A 27,843-nucleotide genomic window follows, 5' to 3' on the forward strand; every position below is an offset into this window, starting at 1 on the left:
TTAAATATTTTACAAAAGTGTTAATTGACTGTGTATTGTGTGTAAACAACATGATTTGTGTTAATGGTATGTTCACAACAGATGGATGCTGTGCTAATTCTGTTTACAGTTTTAAAATTGTGACAACAGATTGGATAAAAGTATGGTAGCAATTGAAAAAAAACTGTAATTATTTATTCGTGGCAGCAAGATAGGCTAATATGAAGGGTCCTTAGGTTTGCCATATCCCCAGTGCCCTTCCTTAATCCGGGCCTGACCTTGTTCATCTTTTGTTCATTTCAGAATGGAAAGTAAATATATAAACCATTGCAGACACCAGTGACAAAACCAGCTGTTTAGAAATGCTTTAATTGAATTGCAAAAATACAATTTGTATTTTGAATAATTTCCTGGGTGGTAATGATTGATTAATAGTAATGATTAATCAGTTCATTCCTTTGACTTCTCAGACTCCACATCATGCCTTCGACCTTGACAGGCAGAGAAATGAATGTCATTAGGAAAGGCTCAGTATTATTACATCAAAACCTAGAACGAAAATTCATTAGAACAAAACCTGCTACTGCCTCTGACCTTTGAGTTTGATTGGCCCCATTGTCACAGTATTGGTGTGGTAGGTGCTGTCAAGGGATCTCTTGCGACGGAAGCGGCAACCTTGGCGGCAGCGAGAGTTGTAATTTTTATCGGGGCAGATGATCACTTTACACTGCAGGTACACGTAGGCATGAGTCCGAAGGAACTTGAAAGCCTGGAAACTGAACTGAGCATAATAGTGCTGACCGCTGGTGTAGGAATAATATGTGCTGTCTCTGGGACATCTACAACCAAGGAAGGGAAATTGAGATAAAAATTTGAATTCGGAAAATAAATGAAGTACAGTCACAGTGAGTTGGTTTCACTATTACTTCAAATGAGTATAAGAATATATTTAAACTAAAAGCAACAGAATTCTTATCTCTGAACTCAATTAATTCCACAATTAATTCCATTCTGGAGGGCGTCACATTTAAAAATGAAAAGGTCTCACCCGTTACGCAGCAGGTCATAGGAACGATCTTTGAAGTCATTGGGATTTGGAGATGCTACACAGGTGTCCAAGAAGAGATCCAGGCTGTAGTCAGGCCAGTTTAGCTTGACTTGAACATACAGAAACTGGTTCAGCTTCACTTCATATGGAGAGTCATAAATTTGTTGGTACAAACTGCTGGAGGTGTAGAAGGCTATGCTGGCATTGAAGCGGCCCGTTCCTCTGATGTTGGCATTGATGTTCTCCCTGGCCTTGTAGAATATCTGGACCATAGTCTCCGGCTCCATTCGGCAGCCCACATGTAGTAGGAACTGTGACTGACGAGTGATCTCACCTGACTGAGACTGAGATGCCCGCACATTGTTGGTGTAGGACACATAACCGTTCATCATCTAGGAGAGAGATACAGAGAGCAGGTGATGTTGTATGGTAAACATGCTCCTCAATGATGCTAACTAATCCAACACAGCAAATTCAAGCATTAAAAGCTGGATCTGACACACATGTAGATCATACCTCTTTGGCGGTTCCACATGTGTTGAGAGAGAAGCTGAACACAACCTCAGTACTGGTAATACTGGGTCTGCAAAGATGATCATCCACATAAAGATCATTTCCACTGTATCCAAGTGAGTTCAGGTAAGACCGTTGAATGACAATGACCATGTTGTCTGAGGAGCAATCCACACGACCTGCAAAGCAAAGAGTTTCATCCCCTCAATGTCATTTTGCACTTTTAAAGAATTTATTTAAATTCATGGAAGACAAATGTGCTGCATGTTTTAACTTGCTTGTGTATATTTGTTTTTAAAGCACATTTAATTTTATGAAGAGAAAACTAATATGGTCAGAGAAGGGATGGAATGCATGTGACAGCTATTCAACCTTTATCTGCAGTCAAAGAGCTTGTGAAATGGGCCTTGAATCCATGGCTGACACCAGAGTAGTCACTTCTGAAGACAACAGTCAGGTATCGTGAAGAAGAGTGAAACACCTGGTTGTTGGTGTCATTGAAGCAGACCTTTCCCAGCTGTGAATGGCCAGTGGAAGAGCCGTCATGTATAGAGATGAAGTCACAGTTACAGCAGCGGTCCAATCTGGAAGAAACAGGGAGAATGGTACCTGATCTGAAAAAGAGGAACTTTTTAAACAACACTTAAAGGGATAGTTCACCCAGAAATGAAAATTCTGTCAGTATTTACTCACCCAAATGTTGTTCCAACCTCGTAAGACCTTCGTTCATCTTCGTAACACGAATTATGATATTTTTGATTAAATCTGAGAGCTGGATCACTCCTCCATAGGCTTCTTAAGGGATTGAAGCTTGCCAGCCCCTAAAAGTTATTAAAGATATCGTTAAAATAGTCCAAGTGACTACAGTGACTCAATCTTAAGTTTATCAAATGACGAGAATACTTTTTGTGGGCAAAAAATAAATAAATAACGACTTTATTTTAACTATTCATTTCCTTCTCAGTTGGCCTCGAGTCAGTTCACTAGTGATATAGCGCAGTTCTCCTGTTGTTGTACGTCACACGTATCACATACATGACCAGCGTCGGCCAATGAGCCTACGTGTGACGTAGCTCGACGCTATCACACTACGTTAACTGACTAGAGGCCCACAGAGAAGGAAATGATTAGTAGAAATAAAGTCGTTATTTTTGGGGGTTTTTTGCGCACAAAAAGTATTCTCGTCGCTTGATAAACTTAAGATTGAGCCACTGTAGTCACAAGTTTCAATCCCTTAGAAGCCTATGGAGGAGTGATCCAGCTCTCAGATTTCATCAAAAATATCTTAATTTGTGTTCCGAAGATGAACGAAGGTCTTACGGGGTTGGAAACAACATGAGGGTGAGTAAATACTGACAGAATTTTCATTTTTGGGTGAACTAACCCTTTAATTTAAAAGGGCCATTTGGAATTGGTTCCACCTGCAGGTTCTTAGTGGTTCTGCAGGAGAAAACTGCAAAAATTAAAAATTTCACATACCTTTTTTGTAAACATTTTTGGAATAAAAAATATGTACATTACTTTAAATCTTTACTAAACTCATCTACTTCTTATATAGCAAACATCAAATGCCAAATTTCATCAGCACTGGATTTATCACCGCTGATCTCTCACTTACTGCACATCAACAAATGACAGGAAGATCCTCTGTCCTTGCTGAGCAGAGAGATACCACACACAGTAGGCATTGTCATGATAATAGCTTGGGTAGTTTGGACTGGAAAACAGCCCAGACCCATACAGGTGTCCTCCACACTGAGGGTGAGAAACGGGATCTAAAGCAAGAAATGTGTCTTAAATCTTAAACGTTACAAACAAGTGTAATTAATATCAGATACAAGTGGTATGAGAATTTAGCCTAAGGCATTACAAAAACTACAATACCTGTTTTTATTTCTGGCCATGTTGTATACGATGGGCAATACCCTGAATAGAAGGGAGAAGTTATTACTATATGAGTACGAACCAGAAGTGCATTATTTGAGTATTATAATAATAATTTGCATGAAGCCTCACAGCCTCACAGTACAATCTGACTGTGCACTGAGCACTGTGAATATTCTTCAAAACATAATTCCTACATTAATGCATTATACATAATCTACTGTAGTATCTTATACTGGTCTGTGGTTGGGGGCTGATGCATCTGTTTTTGGAGAACTTACAGTGAAAGTCAGGGCAACACTTGACATAGTACTGACAGTCGTGGGTGCATGAGCAGCTGCTGAAGTTGTGTCCACAGTTATACATGCAGGAGGAATATTCTGTATCAGAGGGAGGAACAGATTTTTACTCATGATGTCATCAATATGTATGTGATGTACACATTGTTGGGTCCCAACTGGACTCAATGCCTTTTATGGAAATTGTTATACATTGAACTGATCCATTTCATGTCATTAATCTCATTAGTGTCTCTTAAATTCAACTGAATGGCAGCAGTACCTGTTGTATCCGGCAAGATTGTAATAGCTATTGTTGAGCAGTAGCCTGTTTAAAGAGAGGAGATAAGTAGGAGTAAAATTAATGTCACAATTCCATTTCATCAAAGGAAATACACTGACCCATCTCATGAAGGAAAGATTAATATTTGTGTTTACAGTATTTAATCTCGAAGTTTCAGTTGGTTGTTTCAGTTTGTTCTGGTGTTGTCGTAATTGAGGGTTGCCAGGCCTGCGTAACAAAACTAGCCCAATGGCCAATCAACAATATACCCCAAAAGTACCATATCCCAAATATCAAAATACAAAATCAACCCTTGGCAACAGTTTAAAAGTATCCCAACTTGGCAACCCTGATTGAGCAGTACCCTTTTTAAAGGGAAAATTGACTCAGCAAAATCAATTTAATCACAGGAAATGCAATGACCCATGTACTGACTATTGGAAAGTTTTGTATTTGTATATAGTAAGCCTATTTGATCTTGAAATATCTGTCTGATCAAGAGGAACTCACTGTCGTAGTCATGGCAACAGTTGCCATAGTTATGACAGTTGTAGTTGCATGAGCAGCTGCCGATGTTGTATCCACAGTTATACCTGCAGGAGGGAAAACCTAAAAGAGAGAAACAGGGAGATCAGCTTTCGTCTACACTCAGGAAATCAGAAAATGGTCTGAATCTGACAGAAAGATACAAATGATGTAGGTGCACCTGTTGTTTCATCTGGCCTGCTGGTGGTCATTGAGCAGTAGTCTATACAAAGGGAAGAGAAATAAACTTCAGTTCTGAAAATATGCTCACTACCGGAGAAGTTTTTTTATAGTATTTGATCTTGACATGTGAGATAAAGAGAAACTTACTGTCATAGTCATAGCAGCAGTTTCTATTGTCCTGACAGGAGTGTACATGTGCACGTGCCAAAATATTTTCCACAGTTATTCCAGCATGAATGGGCATCTAGAGAACAGAGAAAGGGATGTTAGCCATGATGCCATAATAATGCAGGGTGGAAATCATAATGATTTTAACAATTCCTTCTCTGGTTTCAATTCCTCTTAATGGTTCTATTTATTTAATGGTTAACTTTTATTACTGTAATGTGACATAGACATGACATGTAATATAAGTGTCCAATGTACTAAAGGTTTTAATATATGTCAGCTTAATGAACTGAGAAAGTAAATATAATTTAATCATAGATAGATGATAGATAGATAGATAGATAGATAGATAGATAGATAGATAGATAGATAGATAGATAGATAGATAGATAGATAGATAGATAGATAGATAGATAGATAGATAGATAGATAGATACATGAAGGATCCTCCGTTGAATACAGCCAGTCATCTATAAAAAAAATAAAATGAAAACAATTAAAATATATAATGTGAATTGCTGTTTCAACATTATATGAAAATATGAATAAACCCATGTCCCACAATAATGTTTACATACAAAGGATATTTACATGTTGTCCATGACCCAATGGTATTTGCTGTAATGTGACAAACATACATGACATTTAATGTAATGCAATGTATTAGAAAGTCAGCTCTTTGAACTGATCAATTATGTACGTATATCTGAGTGAAACATCTGATGTTCAAACTAACGGTTTTCCATAAATTGTAAATTTTCCAAAGAATTTCCATTTAATGATAATCTTACCTTGATAGGCAGTTAGAAACAGATAGAGAAGGAAATTCAGAACTTCCATCTTTTTCTTCTGATCAAGTTTGTCTTCAAATTTTTAAGTCGTCATTTATATAGTTAAAACTATCAAGGAGGATTTCCTTATGACGCATCAATATCCTGGAGCCTGTGCTGGGAAAAGCTTTAAAGCAGCTTAATTGTGGAAAAGACACAGCTGGATGTGTTTTATAACACTTTGTGTAATGTATGGACATATTTGTTGGCACAGTTGTTTGAGATGATCATAGATTGCAATAGAACCTAATTAAACATTTGCATATACTTACTCTCATTACCATTCCTTGCAGGATTAGGGAATGAGAATATGAAAACTTACTTATTGTACATGCTATGGTTAAGAGATTTTCCTCAACAAACCTGAGACGAAAGAATGTGGCTTACTTTCCTATCATAACACACATAAAGAAATTACACAAAGAGACATATGCAAATGTGTATATATAAAAAGAGACATGAAAATACAGCTTTATTATAGCGATAGGTAATTGATGGTCCAAGAATCCCAGCAGACATTCTCATGAACCTAGAGTTCTTGTACATGTATATATCTTTTAGCAGTATCATCTTTTGCTCACTAAGCATCGACACTTACTGAATTATAATATAATTTGGTCTTATAATCAAATTAAATCTTTTTTTTTTTTCATATAGCAGGGGAGGGGCACTGCATGATTTTTTGTCATAATTATAGTAATTATAACATAATTATATATAGCATCTTTAATAAAAGTCCAAGTTTTTTTATGCACTCATGGCACGTTATTAGGTATAGCTTGCTAGTACTGGGTTGGACCCCCTTTTGCCTTCAGAACTGCTTTAATTCTTCATGTCATATTCAAAAGGTGCTGGAAACATTACTCAGAGATTTTGGTCCATCACTGAAAAAAATGGGTCAATATATATTGGCATGATAGCATCGAGCAGTTGCTGCAGATTGCCCAAATCTTTGATTAAATTATGAGAGAGAAATAATTGAGTCTCTATAGCCCATACCCAAAGCCAGACTAGTGAGGACAACAGTTTAAAAATTCTGAATGACACATCATAAAAGTTTATACAACTAGGCACTGGTGTAAAAAAAAAAAAAAAAAATTTGACAAGAACATAAATGTAGAAGCGTGGAAAAGACACAGCTGATTATGTTGTAAAATAGGCTCCTGGTGACACATCAAATCTGATGCCAATTTGCATTAATGATGTGGCTAAAAGGACACGGCTGCACTTCCCTGTGTGCCCAGATCAGTTCTAACCTATTTTTTGTGTTTACATTCAAAATATTTATGTTCCTAGATCTAAGACACTTCCCAGTGCAAGAGTTTCAGAACGAATTACAAATGTTTTGATTAATTACTCATTCAATGTTAAACATCAGGTACCATTCTCCCTGTTTCTTCCAGATTGGAGCGCTGCTGTAACTGTGACTTCATCTCTATACATGACGGCTCTTCCACTGGCCATTCACAGCTGGGAAAGGTCTGCTTCAATGACAGCAACAACCAGGTGTTTCACTCTTCTTCACGATACCTGACTGTTGTCTTCAGAAGTGACTACTCTGGTGTCAGCCATGGATTAAAGGCCCATTTCACAAGCTCTCTGACTGCAGATAAAGGTTGAATAGCTGTCACATGCATTCCATAATTACTAATATATTATACAGTTGGAAAACACATATATGTAAATGAAACATTACAAATTCTCTAAATTCAAATAGCTAGTAAAAGAACATTCTGAACTTATATTATATATATATATGCTTATACTGTGTTCAGATCTGTGATCTGTCTCCATCGAATTATGGTTTACCTGTAGATCTGTGTAATCACTGTTTTTTCCTTAATTTTAAGTAGGCTGTGTTGCAACACCAGGAAAAAATGCCTATTGCCTTGAATGCCCATGTAAACATGTTTAAAAATGTATTCACAATAATTTGATACATAACCTTTTAATCAGGTTTGCAGCCTGTTTTGTCCCATGTTTCAAAAATCAATGCATTAAAAGCAGCACTAAAATAACTAGATTTAGAACATCTAATTTTAATGCTGAGGACATTTAAAGCCAACATCTAAAGAAATAAAAAGTGATTTTTCCACTTGATTTATCTTGGTGAGAGAATTAATAAACATTGAGAAGCCATTAAAATAAGCCTAATAGGCCCTATTAGTAGCTTAAACAAAATAAATATTATCAGTCATTTATTTTATTTATATTTGATTACCGTGGGGGCCAGGGACGTGCAGAGAGTTCCTCAGGGGCAGGGGCTCAAATGTAAAAAAGGGGCATATATATATATATATATATATATATATATATATTAGTATTAGTATTATAAGTATATACTACTATTTTTAATGTTGTTTAAAGAAGCCTTTTATGCTCACCAAGCCTGCATTTATTTGATCTAAAATAGTAATATTGTGAAATATTACAACAATATGAAATAATTGTTTTCTATTAATATACTTTATACTATTATAATATACTAACCTTTGATACTTTTTTCAGGATTCTTAGTTAAAAAAAAGAACAGCATCTTAAAATAGAAATATTTTGTACCAATGTAGCCTACACTACCGTTCAAAAGTTTGGGGTCAATCATTTTCTTTCTTTTTTTTTTATAAAAGAAATGAATACTTTTATTCAGCAAGGATGTGCTAAATTGATATAAAAAGTGACAATTAAGACTTATAAAATAATTTCTATTTCAATTTAGTGTTGTTCTATTTAACTTTTTATTCATCAATGAATCCTGATCCTGAAAGTATCACAGGTTCGATAAAAGAAAAATGTTTACAACATTGATAATAAATCAGCATATTAGAATGATTTCTGAAGAATCATGTGACACTAAAGACTGGAGTTATGGCTGTTAAAAATCCAGCTTTGCATCACAGAAATAAATTATATATATTTTTAAAGTATATTAAAATAGAAAACTATTATTTTAAATTGTAATATTTTTTAAATATAAGTAATTTTTACTACTTACCATTAATGCTACTTTTGGTGCTGTTTTGTGCAGTGCTTTGTAGTCAATTAGCATCCACTGTTTCAACGACGCAGATTCAGATCGCTTCATAAATGTAATTTTCAAACGAGCCCCTTTTGATGTCTATGTGTGCACGTGCCTGGTGGGGTCTAATATTCTATTATTGCTAAGTTCCCTTTAAAAATCCCCAGATAGCATGTATGGTGACATTGATACAATGTCAATGGTAATAGTATTGATTCAACATTACAAAGTGATATTTTATCAACATCACTTAATCACTGCTGTTGAATCAGCTCTGAAATTAACAAAAATAATCAATGGTAATATTGTTGAATCAACTTTACACTATGATGTTGAATCTAAACACTGCTGTTGAATTAACACTGAAATTAACAAAAATAATATTTGGTAATATGGTTTGATCAATGTTACAATGTTATGTAGAGTCTACATACATTTTGTTGAAACACTGAAAATACAACTGAAAAGGAATGTCAAACAATGTTGCCATCTGATGTACCCAGTTAATGTTGAAACAACATTAACATTTCAACTACACTTCAATGGTGTGTCAACAAATTCCTGACCATTTTAAAATTTGGCGAAAACCTTTTAAAATATAAATGACACCTTTCCAGTTGTTGAGTCAATTTATTTTATTCGATCAATCAATCAATAACAACAATATATTAAAAGATTATTCTTTAAAAAAGAAAGGGGGAGAAATAGGACAAAAGCATGTCAACCTTTAAAAATAAAATCTTATAAAAGCTTCAGAAGTCTGATGTCATAACTACGGGTGGTCCAACGGTTTAGGTTTTTAAAAATCTGTCTTGCATCAGACTACTTTTTTTATTGTCCATCTTCATCTGCCTTCACTACTAAAGGAGCAATGTGCTCTCCATGCAAGCACTGACGGATGCAAGACATGGGCTATGTTTGCAGTGTTACATTCTTGCTCATGTTCATGTCTCCTGCACTTCAAGAAATCTGTTAAATGATGTTAGAACTTTATTCAGGAAATTCCTAATAAACTTTACTTAAGCAAGATGCATCTTTTAAAAATGTAGAAAAATAGATGCTTTATTCAACTGTGAGTAACAACACAAATAAGCACGCAAAACATAGGAACAGAGAAATAAGGTAGATGCACCATTGTTTGAAACTGTGCTAGAGAAGTCATTTAAGTATGTCAGGTGCTTCAACAAACAAGAGGTCTGTATAGGATGCTTGCACCTATGTTTTCTATCTAATCAGGAAGCATTAGACTACTGAGAAGTGCACATGCAAAACCAAAATGGGCATTCACCAATCAATGGCCAATTTCAAACTACAATAAATGTTTTTCAACCATTTTTCAGACTTGCTAAAATCATGAAGGCCCACCACTAAACCAAGCCTCCAATGGATTAAAGCAAATCGGTTAAAGCGGTTGAAAATGCCCATTGTGGTTTGAAAACGCCCCACTAATTGAGAAACAGAAACAACCACTAGTGTTCTGCAGATACATGCCTGAATGATCTTGTGCTCATCAACTACAAATCACTGTTCAATGTCACTGTCTCCCACCCATGTGTGCTGTTGGCTTTCATCAAAATCTCAATGCTGATCCAGGCAGCGCACTTTAAACATTGAAATGTCAATCTCAACCAAAATTATGGTTTGGATCAAAACTCAACATTGTATCAATGTCATCATGCTATCTGGGTCCGCTATTTTGACGAAAACTATGGTTTCCATGGGAATTTTTCATAAGGTCATTTTGTACTGATGAAGATATTTCAACTTCAGGAATATGACAAAAATATAAAGATTACTATTTAAAAAGGTCCTATATGAAAGAATGAAAATGAGAGAGAGAGAGAGAGAGAGAGAGAGAGAGAGAGAGAGAGAGAGAGAGAGAGAGAGAGAGAGAGACGTTCGTTTAACCTGACGCAATGACGTATACAGCCACTTCCGCTCCTGCAGGAAAAACACTCGTGAAGTTTGTGAACGGGGACACGAGCTGGAGATGGGCTGAACCGAATCACTTCAGCGATAATAAACCGAGTGAGTAGTTTGAGAAATTAGCCCTTTTAGCACATCTGTCTCTATATGAGTGTGTTTATGGATATGGGGTTATGTTAAAATGTAAACACGGATCCTGCTGTAGAATGGCAGGATTAAATGGAGACAGGGCGAGGTTGGGCTTTTCCGCGCTGTTGCTAACTGACAGACGTGGATTTTACCCTTGTAATACAATTACAATGTTTATCTAAATAAAGATAATATACGAAGAGCATCATTTAGAGTTCATAACTGTGTCCACGCTTCCATCGCCACAATAATAATATCATATCATAAACGTTATTCTCTTCAATCAACGACACATTTGGTCTCGTAACGCTGTGTTGATGGGTTGATTGTCAGTTGTAGTTCTGTCTTATCAGTTGTAGTTCTGTCTTATCTGACTGATTGTGCCTTTTGTGACTTATCTCATTTAATCTGTATGTTTACATTCATTTTAACACTTAAAAGATGGCAGTTTATGTAAGTATTTGTAAAAATGAAGATTTTTTTGTTATGCTTGTATTGTATACATCTATTATGTAATATATTTGAATAAATTATAGGCTAATGTATTTCAGACATTTTATTGCTGTTTGTGACTACAGTTTCTGTTGAATATTTTACTAAAATCCTTATCCAGTAATCACAAACAACTGAAAATATGGTATATGAGAACTCAACCATTTAAATCAACTACTGTGGCAACATCTTCGATGTTGTACCGAGTTATGGTTTTGTGTTATTATAAGCATTCTGTTTTTGACTTGCCCTTACCGCAGGCCAACCAATGGACACCTGACCTAAAATGTGTTTAAATGTTGCATAACAGCAGGTCATTGTGTTTGGGGACATCACTTGTTGTTGGTGTGTTTGTAAACGGACATGATGAGTGGATCGGTCAGCAAACATTAAATTGACTTTGGTTTACAGACAATATGGTGAAGAGTGAAGACGTCCAACACGACTTTCCATGATCATGCTATTTTATAGATGGAGATTATTAGACATGACTTGTAGATGTATTTGTTAGGTGCATTAATTTTAAATTCATACTGTATAATGTGAGAAGCATTCTTTGGTTTCAGTATATTTTTACCACATTACTCTAGTCTTCATTTGTTTCCATTATATTAATGTTTGTTTGGTTAACCAGATAAATCAGGGAAAGAAAGAGAGATTATTTATCTTGTGCATTTCCTTGAGATATGTTTACTGTACAGATGAAATATGCACATGTTGGTATGTTTATGCCTGTTATGGTATACTATAATTTAAAAATTTATATTCGTAAACTGAAATAAAATTATGAATGGAAGCAACTAGAAAACTAAAATTGAACAAAAAAAAAAAGAAAAATACAACTTCTTATCCAAGAGCTTTTTCTGATTTTAGCAACTGTGTTAGTTCCTGAAACTTAAAGTATAAAATGCAATTGAAATGTAGGCTATCCATACCAAGAAATCGAATCTGAAACTGAAACTAACCAAAATGAAACTGGAATGTAAAGTCAGTTTTAAAACAGGATTAAAGGTGAGGGTGAGTAATTGATAAGTTTCATTTTTGCATGAACTATCTCTTTAAAATAATCCAATTTGAAAATGTAAAACTATGTGTGTGTGTGCGTGTGCATGTCTGCATTTGCTGAAACTAGCTCGAGGGCAAGAGCTTGGTGCAACCTCTCTGACAACTTTATCTGCTTCACAACAAATATTAGGTGTGTGTGCTTGTCTTTTTTTGCCTGAATCGCTGCACAAATATACCAACATATAGTTTCTAATAATACGAGACTGAATTGCATGTAAACACACAGTCTGTGTTAAACTGGTGTTTCGCCTGCCTTATCTAAGACGTTCGTCTTTGTCAGTGAAACAGCAGATTTGTTTTCTAATCAGAGATTCAAAGGAGGATATGTGCATGCAAACAAACCCTAAACTTAGTGTAGTAAGTTTCTTCCTGTGCGTGTGTCTGCTTGTTAAATTTCATAAACAAATTAAGATCAACATGTAATTCTAATCTTGTTAACAGACACTTAAGACACGTCTTAAGATCCAGAAATAAGGAGTTCTGTCATTGTGCGCGTGTGTGTGCGCGTGTGCGCGTGTGCGTGTGTGCGTGTGCGTGTGTGCGTGTGCGTGTGTGTGTGTGTGTGTGTGTGTGTGTGTGTGTGTGTGTGTGTGTGTGTGTGTGTGTGTGTGTGTGTGTGTGTGTGTGTGTGTGTGTGTGTGTGTGTGTTGTGTGTGATGCGATTGGCCTAGTCTAGAACAAAACGAATCCTGTCTAGAACGTGACCAGACCTGTCTTGACGATTATCTGCCCAATCTAAAATCAGGAGGAAGAGAGCAAGAATGAGGGATCTAAAGCTGCGTTTGCAAACTCTGATAAGCAGCAGATAGAAGCTCAGAATGTGATTTCTGTGTGCTTTTGTTCAAACCTAAATGCTGTATAGGTCATGTTTTGCTTTATGACAGTACGGTCCTGCATACTCTAAGACTTAGAAGAACAGTGCTCCTCTAGAACCTATGAGCATTGCAGAACAGAAGGCTGATTCTATGCTCTGGAACTCAGGGCGGGGCTGAACAGCGCTTCATGCTAATTGGTCAAGTGACTCATGGTCATTGTTGCCTCTGCTGACCGATGACACAGCAGGCCTTGTCTTCCTTCACAGCCTTTGTCTGTTTATGATTTACAATCACGCCGTTAATGCCCCGTCCTCAGAGTAGAAGAGGAGAATTGTGGATTTATTCTTGGTTTTGCCATTCCGGCACATTATGTCCCATATTCACATGTTGACTCAGAATATTTTTGAATGTTATATAATACTGCTCGAGAGTGCACGCTTCAAAAAAAATTAAAAAAGTAGTAGTTCTCTACTACACTACCATTCAAAAGTCTCTTATGTTCACTAAGGCTGTATTTATTTGATCAAACATAGTAAAAACATTAATATTGTTAAATCTGAAAACTGAATTTTCAGCATCATTACTACAGTCTTTAGTGTCACATAATCCTTCAGAAATTATTCTAATGATGATTTGGTGCTCAAGTAGGGATGGGCCGATATAATTCTTTATTTTTGAAAACCGATATATTGGCCGATAAATCTAAATCCAAATTTTTATATAATTTTTGAGAGCCTGATGACAAAACAAGTCTCACCATGAAAAGCCATGTCCTAAGTACACAACTATATACCAGTCATTAGAGTATTAGTAGACTGTCTGCTTAATATCTGCTAGCATTTTATTTTGATTCCCCAACAGACATTCTATTGACTATAAGTACCTTTGCCAGTACAGGTCAACTTAAGCCCAATTTATACTTCTGTGCCGAACTCACACCGTAGCTACGTCGTAGGCTGTGTGTAGCGCGCGTACCCTTCGGCGTACCCTGACGTGCACCTCTCCAAAAATGTAACAACGCATCATTTCTACGCGGACGCAAGCGCTGTGATTGGTCTGCTCAAACCGCTCCCTCGGGTTTCACATGCTCCCTCTGCGTGCGTCAACGCGGACAACGACACAGAAGTATAAATTAAAACCAATGCGTAGTCTACGGCGCAGAGGCTCCGGCGTAGGTCCGACGCAGAAGTATAAATCAGACTTTACTCTTCTAACTCTTACCCTAACCTAACAATCTTCTAATGTTCTAAGAGTTAGGCTGGCCACACACTTGAAGATTTTGAGCCCGATTTTGGGCCCGATTTGCAACCCCCAACGATCTGGGGGGTGTGGCCCGATTCTAGGCTGCTTTTTGTCCAAAAAAATCCTCAATTGTGTGGTGTCATTACGATTATTTGACTTTAAAAATGTTACTTTTACTTTAGTCTTGATTGTGCTGCCTCTGTTGGTATAGCCGCGATATAGCCAACGAGAGCGAGCAAGCTTCACTAGCCACAAACATGCCACGAAAGTGAAGTATTGAGAAATATCATCCATATTCTTTTTTTCACCTTTGTTTTTATACCTCTAAAACAAAACTCATGCCGGGAGAACCAGCTGACAACGTCCCTTGTCCTCCATTTGTTTTTCTTCTCATGTCTCAAGTCCAGAGATGGAAAGTCCAGGGGTCAGAAAGTAAAAGTCCTGTCATAAGTTTATTCCACCCATGAACTCAGCCATCTGATATCACTAATTAGTTCTACCTCCTGGCTTAAAAACTGCTAATTAACAAATCCATGTGATTGGAACAAACTACTGAGGAGAATTTTTACTTTCTGAACCTGGACTTTCCACCTCTGCTCAAGTCAAGACTGTGGTCTCGCGGTGCGGACGAATCTTCTAGTGTGTGCATTCGGAGGATTATAATGCTAAAAATCAGTCCTTTTGTCTGTGGTCTCCCAGTTTTAAAATAGTGTGTCCCAGGCCTTAGTTGACATATAGTTGCAAATTAATGAGAGTTAGTTGACATGTAGTTACTAAAGTCAGTTACTAATGCAGGGGAAACCGGTGATTCAGATCCTGTGCAGAAAACTGAGACATCAGAGAAAGAAAAATAGTTTCAGCTGAAAGAGCGCAAGAAAAGAAAGAGTTAGGGGGTCATCAAGGATAGAGGGGATTTTTACAACCACAAAACAGCATCAGCTCATTTACTGTTAGTCTGACTAACTCCTCTCTCTCTCTCTCTCTCTCTTAAATCTTTGTATCCTATCCCATGCTCCTCCCTTTCTATCTCTGTCTCTGTCCATAGAAGTTTCTCATATCAGAGAGAAGGGGAATGAGTAGTGTGAAGAGAGGGGGACATGCCTTACGTGGACCGGCAGAACCGCATATGCGGTTTCCTGGATATCGAAGATGTGGAGAACAGTGGCAAATTCCTGCGACGGTATTTCATCCTGGACACGCAACAGGGGAGTCTGGTCTGGTACATGGACAACCCTCAGGTAGCATCTACCTAAAGTGCAAATGCTTTCTGTGTAATGTAGTTCTGATTAGCTATCTGAGAGTGATATTGTTTCTTGGCCTCATAGAACCTGCCTGTAGATGCCAAACATGTGGGTTCCCTCAGTCTCACCTACATATCCAAGGTAAGCTTCCACCTTTCCACATGTTCTGCTATTTCTGCATCATTGCCTTTTGAGAAGTTACTACAAAGCCACCACTCTTCTTTTAGGTCAGTGATGCCACCAAACAGAGGCCAAAGGCTGAGTACTGCTTTGGTAAGACTTTTTCACATCTACACACACTATCAGTTCACAATCATTTTGATACAAAGTTATCAGATTTCTGATTATAGTATAAATTACCGTCTTTTGGAATGTCATGAGTTAGATGTAGTTTAGCTCATTTTTCTGTCCTTTTTGACTGGGTGTAATCCTGATATTTTTTTGTTTTATTTATTTTTTGTCTATACATAACTAAATGTTTTTTTCTTTTTTATATATTTTTATTTATTTGTTTTCAAATTGCTTAGAATTTGTGAAAAGCTTTCTGAGAAGGAAAATAATGTACATTTTACAGAATTTTTATAAAATATTTTATTTATATAACACTCACTTCATGTTATTTTGTACATATTACGTAGTGTAAACAGTACTTAAAGGGATAGTTCCCCCAAAGATGAAAATTCTGTCATCATTTACTCACTCCCAAGTTGCTCCAACCCTGTATGAATTTCTTTCTTCTGCTGAACACAAATATGTTTTTAAGAAAAGGAGTAAATTATGGCAGAATTTTCATTTGAGTAAACTATCCCTTTAAAGGAATAGCTCAAGCCTCAATTGTTGACTAAAAGGTTTGTGAGTTTAATCCTGGCTGGGCGCTATATAGAAAGCTTATAAGTTTGGTTTTAGGTCAAGTTTTCGCTTTAAGCACTGCTTTTGTACTTATGTGAATGGATTGTAATAGTATGTTGATGCAGTGAAAAGCAAAAAAGTATTTCCATTACTTTTTTTTCCAAGTACATTTTGAGATTATTTTGACTCGTTCTTACAGCTTATACACACACACTTCTGTGTTGCTTTGCATGTTTAGTTACTGCACTGCACATGGTAACCTTCTGCACAACATGAGTGGAAACAGGAAACGGTGGTCTGGTCACTTGATAGATGAGTGTTAGTGAGTTGGTGTGCGTTCTTTTTGCAGGATGCTTCTGTAGAAATCTGAACTTCATTTTGAAGTGTTTTTGAAATCCTGTTCATCATTTTCTTTTCTTCAAAAATAACCACCAGTGCTTCTTGGCAAAACATTTTCATTGCTTTTCATGCGTTTATCCAGATATAGGTTAAAGAATAGTTCACACATTATTTACTATGTAGGAGTTATTTATTTACCCTCTTGTTAAAACCCATATAACTTTATTTCTTCAGTGGCATGAAAAATTAGATAAAGAAAACAAGAAGTAAATACTTGCCACTCTGGGGCTGTCAAGCTCCAAAATGACAAAAATGCCTCATCAATGAACATAACTTATTTTGGGTCAGGTGAATCGGTTGATCCTAAACACAAAACCAGTCTGATCTGGTTTTCAGGTTCAACTCAGTTTTCCATTGGAAACATTTAACAACTGGAGATAAAGATTATTAGAGAACAATTACTTATATTTTGTTTTGAGTCGCAAGACACACAAACACACACACAAAGTAATAATTTTCAAATTCTCATTGACAGAAAAATTACATAAACACCCAGAAATATTTTAAATATAGTTTTAAAATGTTTAACCCCGAGGTGTTCAGTCCGGTTCTTGGAGGGCCACTGTCCTGCTGAGTTTAGTTCCTATCCCAATTGAACACTACTAGGAAGAAGCTTCCAGGCAGGTGTGTTAAGGCAAGTTTGAGCTAAACTCTGTAGGACAGTGGCCCTCCAGAACCCAGACCTCTTGGACACCCCTGTTTTAATACGAGGACACAATGCAACTTACATGAGTGAGAACTATTGGTGGAAGGCAGACCATTTCAGTACAGCTGCACATAATGAACATTGCACATGCACAATGGAGTTTATTGTGATGCAGTGATTTCTAGCATTCATCTTTTCATTCAAGAAATCTGAATTAACCGACATTGTGGGAAAAATGAGTCAAGCTCCATTTTGCTGTAGCTTTTTAGTCTGAAATTGATTTTGCACTGCCTTATTGACTTCATGAGCTGAGTATGGTAATCCATAAAGTCTACTAGGCTCAAATAAAGGCTATCTGTGTGCTTTTGGGATTAATTGCCAGTTTTAAAAGACACTGACACATTCCTTCTGATATACGGATAGTTCTCAGAATTACGCAGCAAAATTGCCATTGAATTATGGGAAATGGGGTTAAGCTTGTTCTCTCTGTCTGTGTACAGTCATCAATGCAGGAATGAGGAAATACTTTCTGCAGGCTAATGATCAGCAGGATCTTGTGGAATGGGTCAACGCGCTCAACAATGCAACCAAAATCACAGTGAGTACACGCATGCAAAATGCAAGTGTGAATGTCCTGTACGCAAGCATCTATATCCATTGAAACCCCATACAAAATGTTACCATTGTAACTCCCCCAAATTTCATGGATCTGGATGTTTTAATTATCAAGGTTGTTTTGTGTGCGTGTGTGTGTGTGTGTAATTCCCATCTTTCTCAAAGGTGATTCTCATTAGTGCGACACAATAGTATATTGTAACCAGTCACAGCTTGTTTTAGGTGAAACAAAATAAATGTATAATTATAATATATTTATAACATATTTTTACGGTATTGCAGTATAAATGTACTGTAATATAATAATTTAATTATATCAGAATAAATAAACAGTGCTAACAATCCTACCATGATGTTTGAATACTTATTGATACTACAGTTGAAGTACAATATTAGGCGTTATTTTTCTTTAAGCAAAATGTCATTTTCTCCTGTTGATTTTGGGATGAAAAACTTTAAAGTTGGTAAGATTTTTTTTTTAAACGTTTTTGAAAGAAGTTTTTCATGCTCACCAAGACATCCTTTTTTTTTAGGATCCTGGATTGTTTGCATTAGTTATCTAGCTATTAAACAAGCTCGCATGCTAATCTGATATCCCTGACTACTGCATACAGGAACAGTTAAAAAAACAATGAAAGCATTCACTGAGTTCATTCAGTCAGTGTCAGTGGTTCTGTCAACACTACAGATTTGTTCACTGAAGATAAATTATTGTTAGTGTTCTCTGCGAGTTTAACAATTGAAAGTAACCCAAATTACAAAGTACAAGCAGTTTATAAGCAAATTACCATAAGCAAATACACCCCCACAAAAAAAAGAGCAAGTTTCCTTATTGGAGTTGCAGTCTTCGTCCCCTCTCTGAGTACATGTGCAGTCAAACACATACAAACATACGCACGGGAAGTTGAAAGTTTCTCAAAAAAAAAACCTGTCCTGTTTAAGCCGTGTGTTCCTCTTCCTGATAGCTTTTTCCTTGTGCGAGTCACTTGGCTGACTAATGGGAAGTTGTATTGTTTGAACGACCTTCACCTCTGAGTCATCGGCGATTCAGAATGCCCTCACTCACATCGCATCACATGTACGCGTACAAAAACACACACACACACGTACCCTACAATGTCTCTGTCTCTCTTCTACTCTTTTTCACTCTCCCTTTATCACTAATATATCACACTTCCACATGCAATGGCAGGAAGTGCTCTGTCTGTAGGCCAGACACTCTTGGAGCATGGGCTGATGGATTGAAGGGCTACACAATAAGCCGTTGTTTTGTTATCCTGTGAGTCTCACAATCGATGGTTAATTTGTCTGTGCCTCATTCACTTTTTTTCCCCCCTCTATCTTTTCATTACGTTGCATTTTCAATCTTTTGCTGCTGCCCCAATTTTGTCTCTGAAAACCCCCTCTCAGTCTTTCCTGGTCATTACTTTCTCTCTTTTTTTGTCCCTCCCTTTCTCTCCCACAGGTTCCTAAGTCTTCTGATACCGTTCACTCTGAGAGTCAGAGGTTGGCTTCAAATGGCAACAAGAAACAGGTCCCATACAAGACCGAGATCATTGCAGGAGTGGCTGTCGTCACACAGACACAGGTATTAGGTGCTACAAATGTTTTCTTCACGCTGCGCATCAACAGAAAACCACACACTAAAAGATTTTAGATTCAAGAAACCATATCATTACTGATAAAATCGAAAAATGAATATTGTAAATATTAAATTTGGAAAAACGGTGTTATATAACTTTAATACAGCTTTTACAGCTGATATGCTAATAGTTCATGTTTTATTTGAAGAAAAAAAAAATATATATATAATGTATTAATTGTTATTTTAATAACAATGATAATAATAATATATCTATACAATTATATTAATAAAGGTTAATACATATTAACAAATTAAATGAAAACAATGGCATGTAGACTCCCAGTATTCCTCAATTAAGCAAGCTGTTGTATTAAGAACAGAGAAATTAAACATGGTCTAGTTTTTAATTTGCTGAGCTCTTTTTTTTCTGCATGTTTTTCTGCATTTACCCCTTTCTCCTTCTTTAAGCAGGATGGAGAGGTGGGACACAGTGTTGGAGGAGAGAAGGTGGGCTTGAGGAAGGCTCAGAACAATCCGCCATATTTGCACACTAGAGCAGGGCTGGATCAGACCGTTATTAAAGCAGGATACTGCGTCAAACAAGGGGCACTGGTAAGTCTGAGAGGCTGTTTTTAGCGTGGGGTTTTTTGTAACCCTGGTCAGGGTTCCCACTGGTCCTTGAAAGTTTGTGAATCTGAAAAAAAAGATTTCGAGGCCCTGGAATTTTTTTGAAAATAAACATCCATAGATGCAGGTCCTTGAAAGTGTTTGAATTTATTTTGTACAAGAAGTTTTCTGTAAAAAGTCCGGTCCGCTAATGTGTTATTTCGCCAACACTTCGTGGCCTATGCATACTAGCTTGCTTTATTTACATTAGTTATGCGCACTACGTGAGGTACTTTGTGTTGTACATTGCCATGAAGTTCACGCGCAAAACTGTAACAATGTATCTCACATGATAACATGATGTAACCTTGCTCTCACTTGAAATATGTTCCCACAGTAAGTTCTTGAATTTGAGGGTATTGGACCTGGAAAGTCCTTGAATTTGAAGTTAACCAATGTGTAGGAACCCTGCCTGGTTGTGCGTTCGAAAATGTCCCAAAAATATTATATTTAAAATCTAAATTGTAAAAATGTATGAAACTTTGTGTGACTACTGGAGAGAATTAATTACGTTACCGTTTTCCTCTTATATCAGATGAAGAACTGGAAACGGAGATATTTTGTTCTGGAGCAGAACTCGATGAGTTACTTCAAGTCTGATCTGGTATGTTGTATGTTAATTTGCCACTTATGCAGTAGTGATTTGTATTGAATGAACATCATCATCCCTGGTCAGTGGAGAATTCTGAAACAAAGATTCAGGTGCCCAATAAATCATGTTAAAAATGTGGGTTGAATGGTTGCATTCACTGAATTGATCCTATTTATTGGAGGAAAATATGGCTTTTTTTAATGCCAGATGACCTTGAATTGATATTTTATAGAAGAAAGAATATGAATTGAAAGGTTAATCACTTTTGCATTTTAAGGTTTTCTTTTTTTAAATCCGAACTAAAGATAAAGCAAATACCAGTGGTCTGTCTCAACATGAACGGCACTATACCTGTGAAATTCCAGGCGGCTACCTGTTGTGTGTGATTCTGCTGCATATGTACATGTGTGCCTGCTTGTTAGAGAGTGAAACAATATGTAAATCACTGCTCTTGCAGTGAGAAAAAAAGCATTCCTGTCCAGTCCAGGCCTGAATAAGATCCAAAGTGGACTGCACTCCATCCCAAAAGATCTGGCTCTGTGAGACTACCACTAATCTCTCTCTCTTCTTTCACTTCTCTTTCAGGAGAAGGAGCCTTTGAAGATTATTCTTCTGAAGGAGGTCCATAAGGTGCAAGAGTGCAAACACGGGTACAACAAACAGAATGTCTACCAATCATATGCTTTGAATTCTTGACTGAAAATTCCTATAAATAAGAATCATTCTGTACTTTTTTTTTCAATAAGAAATGATTACATTGTGCATTCACAATAGCGTTCAAAAGTTTGGGGTTGGTAAGTTTTTAAAAGAAATTTCTTATGCTCACCAAGGCTGGTTTATTTGTTCAAAAATACAGTTAAAACAGTGATATTGTGAAATATGATTACAATTCATAATAACTGTGTTATTTTTTTATACATTTTTAAAATGTAATTTATTCATGTGATTGCAAAGCTGAATTTTCAGCATCATTACTCCAGTCTTCAGTTTCACATGACCCTTCGCTGCTCAAAAAACATTTCTTGGTAGCATCAATGTTGAAAACTTTTGTTACTTCATTTTTTTTTTGATGGAAACTGTGAAACTGTGAACCTGTTTCTCAGGAGTCTGTTATTAATGAAAAATGTAAAGGAACCGCATTTATAGCCAGCAGCCATATCACCATGTAGCCCAAGACTGGTTGCCCACTGAAGCTAAGCAGGGTTGAGCCTGGTTAGTATCTGGATGGGAGACCTCCTGGGAAAACCTTTTTAAATAAAATTATTATTTTGTTTAAAAAATATTAATAAAATGACCCCAAACTTTTGAACGGTAGTGTATATTTAGATTTACAGTGGTGCATTTATTATAGTTATTGATTTAAATTACGACTTATTCTCTTCCCGGTTTCACTTTCAGTGAAATAATGATGCGAGACAACCTCTTTGAAGTCGTCACAACCTCCAGAACATTCTATGTCCAGGTGAGAGGTCAGGTCATGTCATGCATCAACATGCGCTTCTAATGTGGCCCCACAGTCCAAAAATCGAACTATTGAAAAGAGTGGTTGAAAATATTAGTTATTATATGTGAGTTTTTAGGCAACAATCTATCTCAGAACCATAAGATGTCAGTAGGCTCAGTTTGTGTGCATTTATTACCTTTGTAGCATTTTATCTCTTTATGTTTCTCTTAGAATATTTAAAAACTTTCCATTTCTTTCAACCATTCTGTTCCAGGCTGATAGTCCAGAGGAGATGCACAGCTGGATCAAGGCTATTTCAGGAGCCATTGTGGCTCAGAGGGGCCCAGGCCGGTCCGCAGCTTCTGTATGTACACACACGCACACATGCATTCAAAAGCACGTACCAGGAATTCTCAACCTCAGGAAAGACCTCAGGAGTTTATCTGTTCACATATATCCAATCATGTGCCTTTCTTTCTCTCTCACACGTGCACAAACAAACAAAAAGAGGAGTGAACAAAAATATGACTGCAGTGGTTTGGGTTTAAGATTGGTAATAGTTCAGAAGCGTTATAGCACTCTGGAATCAGAGTGCACTCATTTAAACGTGGGCAGCAATCTGTTCGTTTCATACTCTTTCTCCCACTCCCAATGAACCTAGTCACCTCAAAAGATATTTGGACACTTTAGTTGCACTTAATGTATGGTCGTCATTGCATTTAAGGACAAATGTCAAGTTAAGTAGCATTTATTTAAGATGGAAGAAGTCTAGATTTAAGGGAAGTAGTGACAGACCTTTTCTTTGTTATTGAGACATACATCTGAGTAAACAAATTATCGAAGAAGAAGAAAATAGAGCAGGGGGTTAATTCTATTCGTTGGTTGTTGATTAGATGTGAATGATCTGAATTCGAGTTTGCAGTCAATTGTAAGATAGAAGCGGCTTTAAGCGGACTGACTGATTGAAGAAGTCTATACATGATTTATGTTTGATTAACATATACATGAATTAATTATTTACATAAGATCAGTTATATAGATTTTTCATGCCGACTTTAAAATAATAAGACAATGTATGTTGGTGGATTTAAAAAAAAAAATTTTAGGTTTAATATTTTGTTATATATATTTAAATGAAATGACATTCTTATATTAAGTGTCCAAATACTTTTCGGGGCTCCTGTATCACTTTCTCCCTTTCTTCCACTAATGTAGCTTTGCACTGTTGTTTCAGATGCGTCAGGCCAGAAGGCATTCAAGCCCCTGTATTCAGAGATATACACCACGTGTCACTCAAGGCAGCACGTATGTGATCTCCGCCCCCTTTGACCCGCCCATTGTTTCCTCTTCTTCGCTTCGCTTAGAGTCGCTAACGCAAATACGCACACAAACGTACTTACCTAGCTTGATCTTTTCCATTTCGCATTTTGCTTTTCCAGAATAACTTCACACACAAATGCACACCTAACAGTTCGGATTCAAATGCAGAATATAAACGTATTCAACAGTTCATTAACGAGATGCATTCAGTTTTCCGCTGACCTGATGTTTTCCCCTAATTCTCTCATCTGTTTCTTCTCAACACTGTGGCTCCCTCATTTAAACTAATGGTTAATATCGATGCACTTCTCCATTTCTAATGCTTCTGCCTCTCTGCCAGCCCACTGCAGTCTCCTGCTACACACCCAAAAACGCATGTTTCACATGTTTCGATTTGTTCATCTGTTAATTATTCTTTACTGTTGTGTGTAGCATGGTTCATAAAGTTTTTTGACAAAGTATTTTTGTTTTACCATCCTAAATGGCGCAAACTTGTAATTACTAATTTAAAATAAACACAAAAGATTCCCCATAGTCAGCCCATTTTACTTAAAGGATAACTTTTAAAGGATATTTATTGATATAGAAGTTTAGAATAGAACTTGATCTTACACTTTGGAGATTGATTGTGTAGAATCAACGAATTTGATTATGTAATAAAGCAATGTTATTTTTCCAGCATGTTAATTGCTTTGTTGTTTACACATTTTCAAACCGTGTGTGTGTGTGTGTGTGTGTGTGTGTGTGTGCGTATTTACGTACATACGTACTTGGATAGTTGTCTTTGTGAGTACTTGTTTGAGTTTTAGACCATTAGAGTGAAGACCTTTTGGCCGGTCCTCACTTTCTGACACCCCTTTAACAGAGTTAGAGGGTTAAGATTTTGTAGCCATACAAACATGTTTGTGTCAATGTTATGTTTGTGTTATGATGAGGTTACACATGCTTTAATGTTTGAGAGTTGCATTGTTGTGCCTGTGTTTAAAAAAAAAACATTATCCACATTTCCCAGTACTGACTTGCAGTAAGGTTTTTGTTTTGTGAGGTGAACCCTCGAGTCTCCGACGTCAGGTCCTCAATCACTGCTGTTATTGGATTAGACATGTCTGTGCTTTCTTGCATGATTGTTAGGTAAAATGTTGTGGACATTCTGGAGCAGTGATTAAGATGCTTTTTTTTTTTTTTTTGGTTTTATTGCAGTTCTCAAACTAACGATAATATATTTTTATATTGTTGTAACAGTTGTAACTGTCACAATATTTGTCGTCTTTCCCTTACGTTCATTCTGGCGTTTAATATTCTCTCTCCACTCTTTTCTTTCATTATATTACTCTTTGCCTCTGTCTCCCATCTTCTACCTAGGGCTGGGCGATGTAGCTTAATAATAATGCTTCAGTATTTTTCAGGCTTTAACTTGATTTACCAGTAATAATATGCATCTTTATTTGTGTATTTCCTCTTAAATAGTTTAAGGGTCATTTTATTTTTTTAAATGATTGTTTATTTAAAGTCAGATCAATGATATTCCTGTGATGGCAAGGCTGAATTGTCAACAACCATTACTTCAGCACACATGATCCTTACTGAGAATCTTCCTGACACCAAACCTTACTTTTGACCAGAAGTACAAGTTTACTACAACATTATATGTAAACTATACGGTCTTTCAGAAACTTTTCCTCAGGGTTTCTTTTTTTTTTTATTGTCAGGTAAATATAAAATGAATATTTGATGTATCGTCCAGGCCTGCTTCTACCCCTCTCTCTCCTTCTCACGTTCTCTCTCATGTTGTGTTTTCCAGTGAGGGGCATAGCTGGGCTCTCTGAGTACTAACACTTCTGATCTGGTGATCTGGTGCTCTGCTGGCTCTGGTTTCTGGTACTTCTTATCTTCTACTGCTAAGCTCATCCAAAAAAACCTGTTTCTCAGATGTTCTTACTCACAGCTGAGACTGCTCTCCATCTTTACCGCACTGCATAAGTCTTAACGCTTTCCTGAAAAAACCAAAAAAACGCTTTATTCATACCAGAACTTTAAACATCTTTAAACTTTCTCTCCCTCTTTCTTCCCATTTAGGAGCACATTGTTGGCAGCTCCTGTTTCTACCGCCAGCTCACGAGTCACGCCATCCCCTGGACGCCCAGCCCTGCCGTGTCAGCCTACTCAGAATGCCGTGGTCCCACGAGGTCTGGCTTGGGACAGCGAGCACTTCATGAGCCTGCTGCCCCTGCCCCGCCCACATGCCCGCCTGTCACTGCAAGAGACCCGCCTCTCCAAGTGACTCACGAATCGCCTTGGCGGCGACGCAGCAGCTTTGGAATGTGCGATGCTCCTTTGCCCCAACTTGATCTGGATAGTGCAGATCTTCCTGTTAGTGAAGTGTGACTGTTTTACATTAAACTTTTACCTCTGACCCAGAAATATTAAGATGGGTATGCAGAGTTTAGGGGATGGAAGGATCTATGGAGGAAAGATAACCTGGACGTTCGGATCCAAACTGATTCGACCCGACCTGTCAAACAAATTTTGAACTTTTAAAAGAGCTTCAGTCTTGTTCATCTAGATCAGAAACTCTACTATGATTCCAAAGAATCTCCTAACCTCCTAACCTTTGAGCTTTTACCGAAAAGTGCAGAAAGAAACTCATGGAATATGGATTCAATGTTACCTAAACTCAAGTGGTTTCTGGGACTGTGTTGGAGGATGCAAAGTTTCGCCCTAACTCACGGACTGGAGTTGGAAAGGCTGTTCGAGTGCTTGTGAGAAGAAGTGATTCCTTTTTTAATATCCAAAAATTCCCCTACACTGAGAATTAGAACATACTTCATTTGTGTTTCTTTTTGTACAGTTTCCTATTTTTAAAAGGTTTCTATGTGCTGTTAATGTGACTAATTGATCCTGTGGACTAAGCCTGTGTATCCGCATGTATACATATGGGTGAATTTTTGATGCTGTAATATTGTTTTTTCTCTATTGCTCCACTAAATGACTGATCAAATCCACAGCTTAATAACTCAATGGTTTGGATACAGTAAAACTGAGCAGACTGTTGCTGTATAATCTGCATACATCCCTGTAATTTACTGGCATTCTTGGTATTACTGTATATGTCTGACCAGATAAGTGAGAGTTTGTTGTTGAATTGTTCCTTTTTCTTTTCTTTTTTTTTGCTTTTGGGATTTGTGAATGACTACTATGAAATGCTTTTCAGTGTGTTTGTTTTTACACGGATTCATTTTAGCCATATGTCTACAAAAAGTGCCTGCATCTTTTTCTTTTAAAAGTTCGGCAGTTTTAACCCTCAGTTGTTTCATTTTTTTGGTGTCATTTTGTGCTGTAACCATTTTTAATCTTGTTTGTTTATATTATTTATTATAAGAAAAAGCAATAAACCAAGTTTGAATTTATGCTGTTGATTGAATATCCCATTTTGGCTTTCCCATACAAGCTAGAAAATTATTTGGTATATGAAATGTTTTGGTATTGTTTTTTTGCTGGACCGTCAGTTACCAACAGAAAGCAGAGGCTTTATTGCCCTCTGTTGGACATTTAAAGTTACTGTCGAACTGCTAAATAGTTGTTTTGCTCATTGCGGCTCTGAAAACACCTGCTAAACTGATATAAATATCTTAACACATGACTCGCTAATTGTAATACTATTCAAACACATTAGGTAATTCACCCAATACATAAAAACTGTTAATCTTGGCTCTATAATATGTCCAGTTGTCAAAATACATCCATGGTTTTGCATGTTCTGTGTGTTTTGTCTCATGTAAATTTTCACTGACCTAAACTGAGACTGTCATATTAAGGATGTGATGTCACCAACTATTAGATCATGACATCATCTGGTATGGGTTTTTAAAGTAGAGCAGCAGTCCAAATAACAGTTAAAATGACTGTTCACCCAAAAATTTAAATTCTGTCATTATTTACTCATGTCGTTCCAAACCGACTCCTGTAATCTTCTCTGAAACTTTCTTCGTTGAACTATCCCTTTGAGTCACAATCATTGGCCTGAATTTGTAGTGTAAATGTAAATTGACAAATGAGAAGGTGTATTGAGTTATGGAAAGTTTTTTTTTATGACATCATGCGATATGCTCT

At 36.8% G+C, this 27,843-nt stretch overlaps 2 protein-coding genes across 7 annotated transcripts; one reads left to right on the forward strand and one right to left on the reverse strand.

The window, feature by feature from the left end:
• Positions 1-429: 429 nt before the first annotated feature.
• LOC143746655 (CUB and zona pellucida-like domain-containing protein 1) lies at positions 430-5,975 on the reverse strand. Its single transcript, XM_077238613.1, has 13 exons — positions 5,964-5,975; positions 4,841-4,937; positions 4,692-4,733; positions 4,496-4,594; positions 3,986-4,030; positions 3,706-3,804; positions 3,425-3,466; positions 3,159-3,315; positions 1,913-2,124; positions 1,544-1,719; positions 1,028-1,419; positions 568-818; positions 430-476 (listed from the first exon to the last, which is right to left on the reverse strand). The coding sequence occupies exons 1-13, from the start codon at positions 5,973-5,975 to the stop codon at positions 430-432; spliced, it is 1,671 nt and encodes a 556-aa protein (XP_077094728.1).
• Positions 5,976-10,620: 4,645 nt separating this feature from the next.
• On the forward strand, positions 10,621-27,140 carry plekha1a (pleckstrin homology domain containing, family A (phosphoinositide binding specific) member 1a). 6 transcript variants are annotated; one of them, XM_077239414.1, is made up of 13 exons: positions 10,629-10,735; positions 15,422-15,614; positions 15,702-15,758; positions 15,845-15,890; positions 18,012-18,109; positions 19,592-19,714; positions 20,183-20,323; positions 20,913-20,981; positions 21,555-21,619; positions 22,368-22,431; positions 22,688-22,777; positions 23,648-23,718; positions 25,810-27,140. In XM_077239414.1, the coding sequence occupies exons 2-13, from the start codon at positions 15,474-15,476 to the stop codon at positions 26,012-26,014; spliced, it is 1,170 nt and encodes a 389-aa protein (XP_077095529.1). In that variant the 5' UTR covers positions 10,629-10,735; positions 15,422-15,473; the 3' UTR covers positions 26,015-27,140. The 6 variants fall into 6 exon arrangements, 4 of the variants coding, with proteins under 4 accessions (XP_077095527.1, XP_077095529.1, XP_077095528.1 ...); XM_077239413.1 differs by having other exon boundaries at positions 10,633-10,735; positions 20,180-20,323; XR_013206647.1 differs by having other exon boundaries at positions 10,641-10,735; positions 20,180-20,323; positions 23,648-25,611.
• Positions 27,141-27,843: the final 703 nt, after the last annotated feature.

The sequence above is a fragment of the Siphateles boraxobius genome, unplaced genomic scaffold (assembly GCF_051911475.1).
Source record: "Siphateles boraxobius isolate OS27281-9 unplaced genomic scaffold, OSU_SipBor_1 22, whole genome shotgun sequence".
In the NCBI taxonomy this organism is placed as follows: Eukaryota; Metazoa; Chordata; class Actinopteri; order Cypriniformes; family Leuciscidae; genus Siphateles; species Siphateles boraxobius.

Excerpts from the sequence above, each read along its gene's own strand:
- LOC143746655 (XM_077238613.1), bottom strand. Across the intron at positions 4,734-4,840 it reads CTGCTGCTATGACTATGACA|ACTACTGCTCAATGACCACC; the intron begins GTAAGTTTCTCT and ends CCCTTTGTATAG. Across the intron at positions 1,720-1,912 it reads CTCTTTGACTGCAGATAAAG|GTCGTGTGGATTGCTCCTCA; the intron begins GTTGAATAGCTG and ends TTTGCTTTGCAG.
- plekha1a (XM_077239411.1), top strand. The coding sequence starts at position 15,474 with ATGCCTTACGTGGACCGGCAGAACCGCATATGCGGTTTCCTGGATATC. Across the intron at positions 18,110-19,591 it reads ACAATGCAACCAAAATCACA|GTTCCTAAGTCTTCTGATAC; the intron begins GTGAGTACACGC and ends TCTCTCCCACAG. Across the intron at positions 20,324-20,912 it reads GCGTCAAACAAGGGGCACTG|ATGAAGAACTGGAAACGGAG; the intron begins GTAAGTCTGAGA and ends CTCTTATATCAG.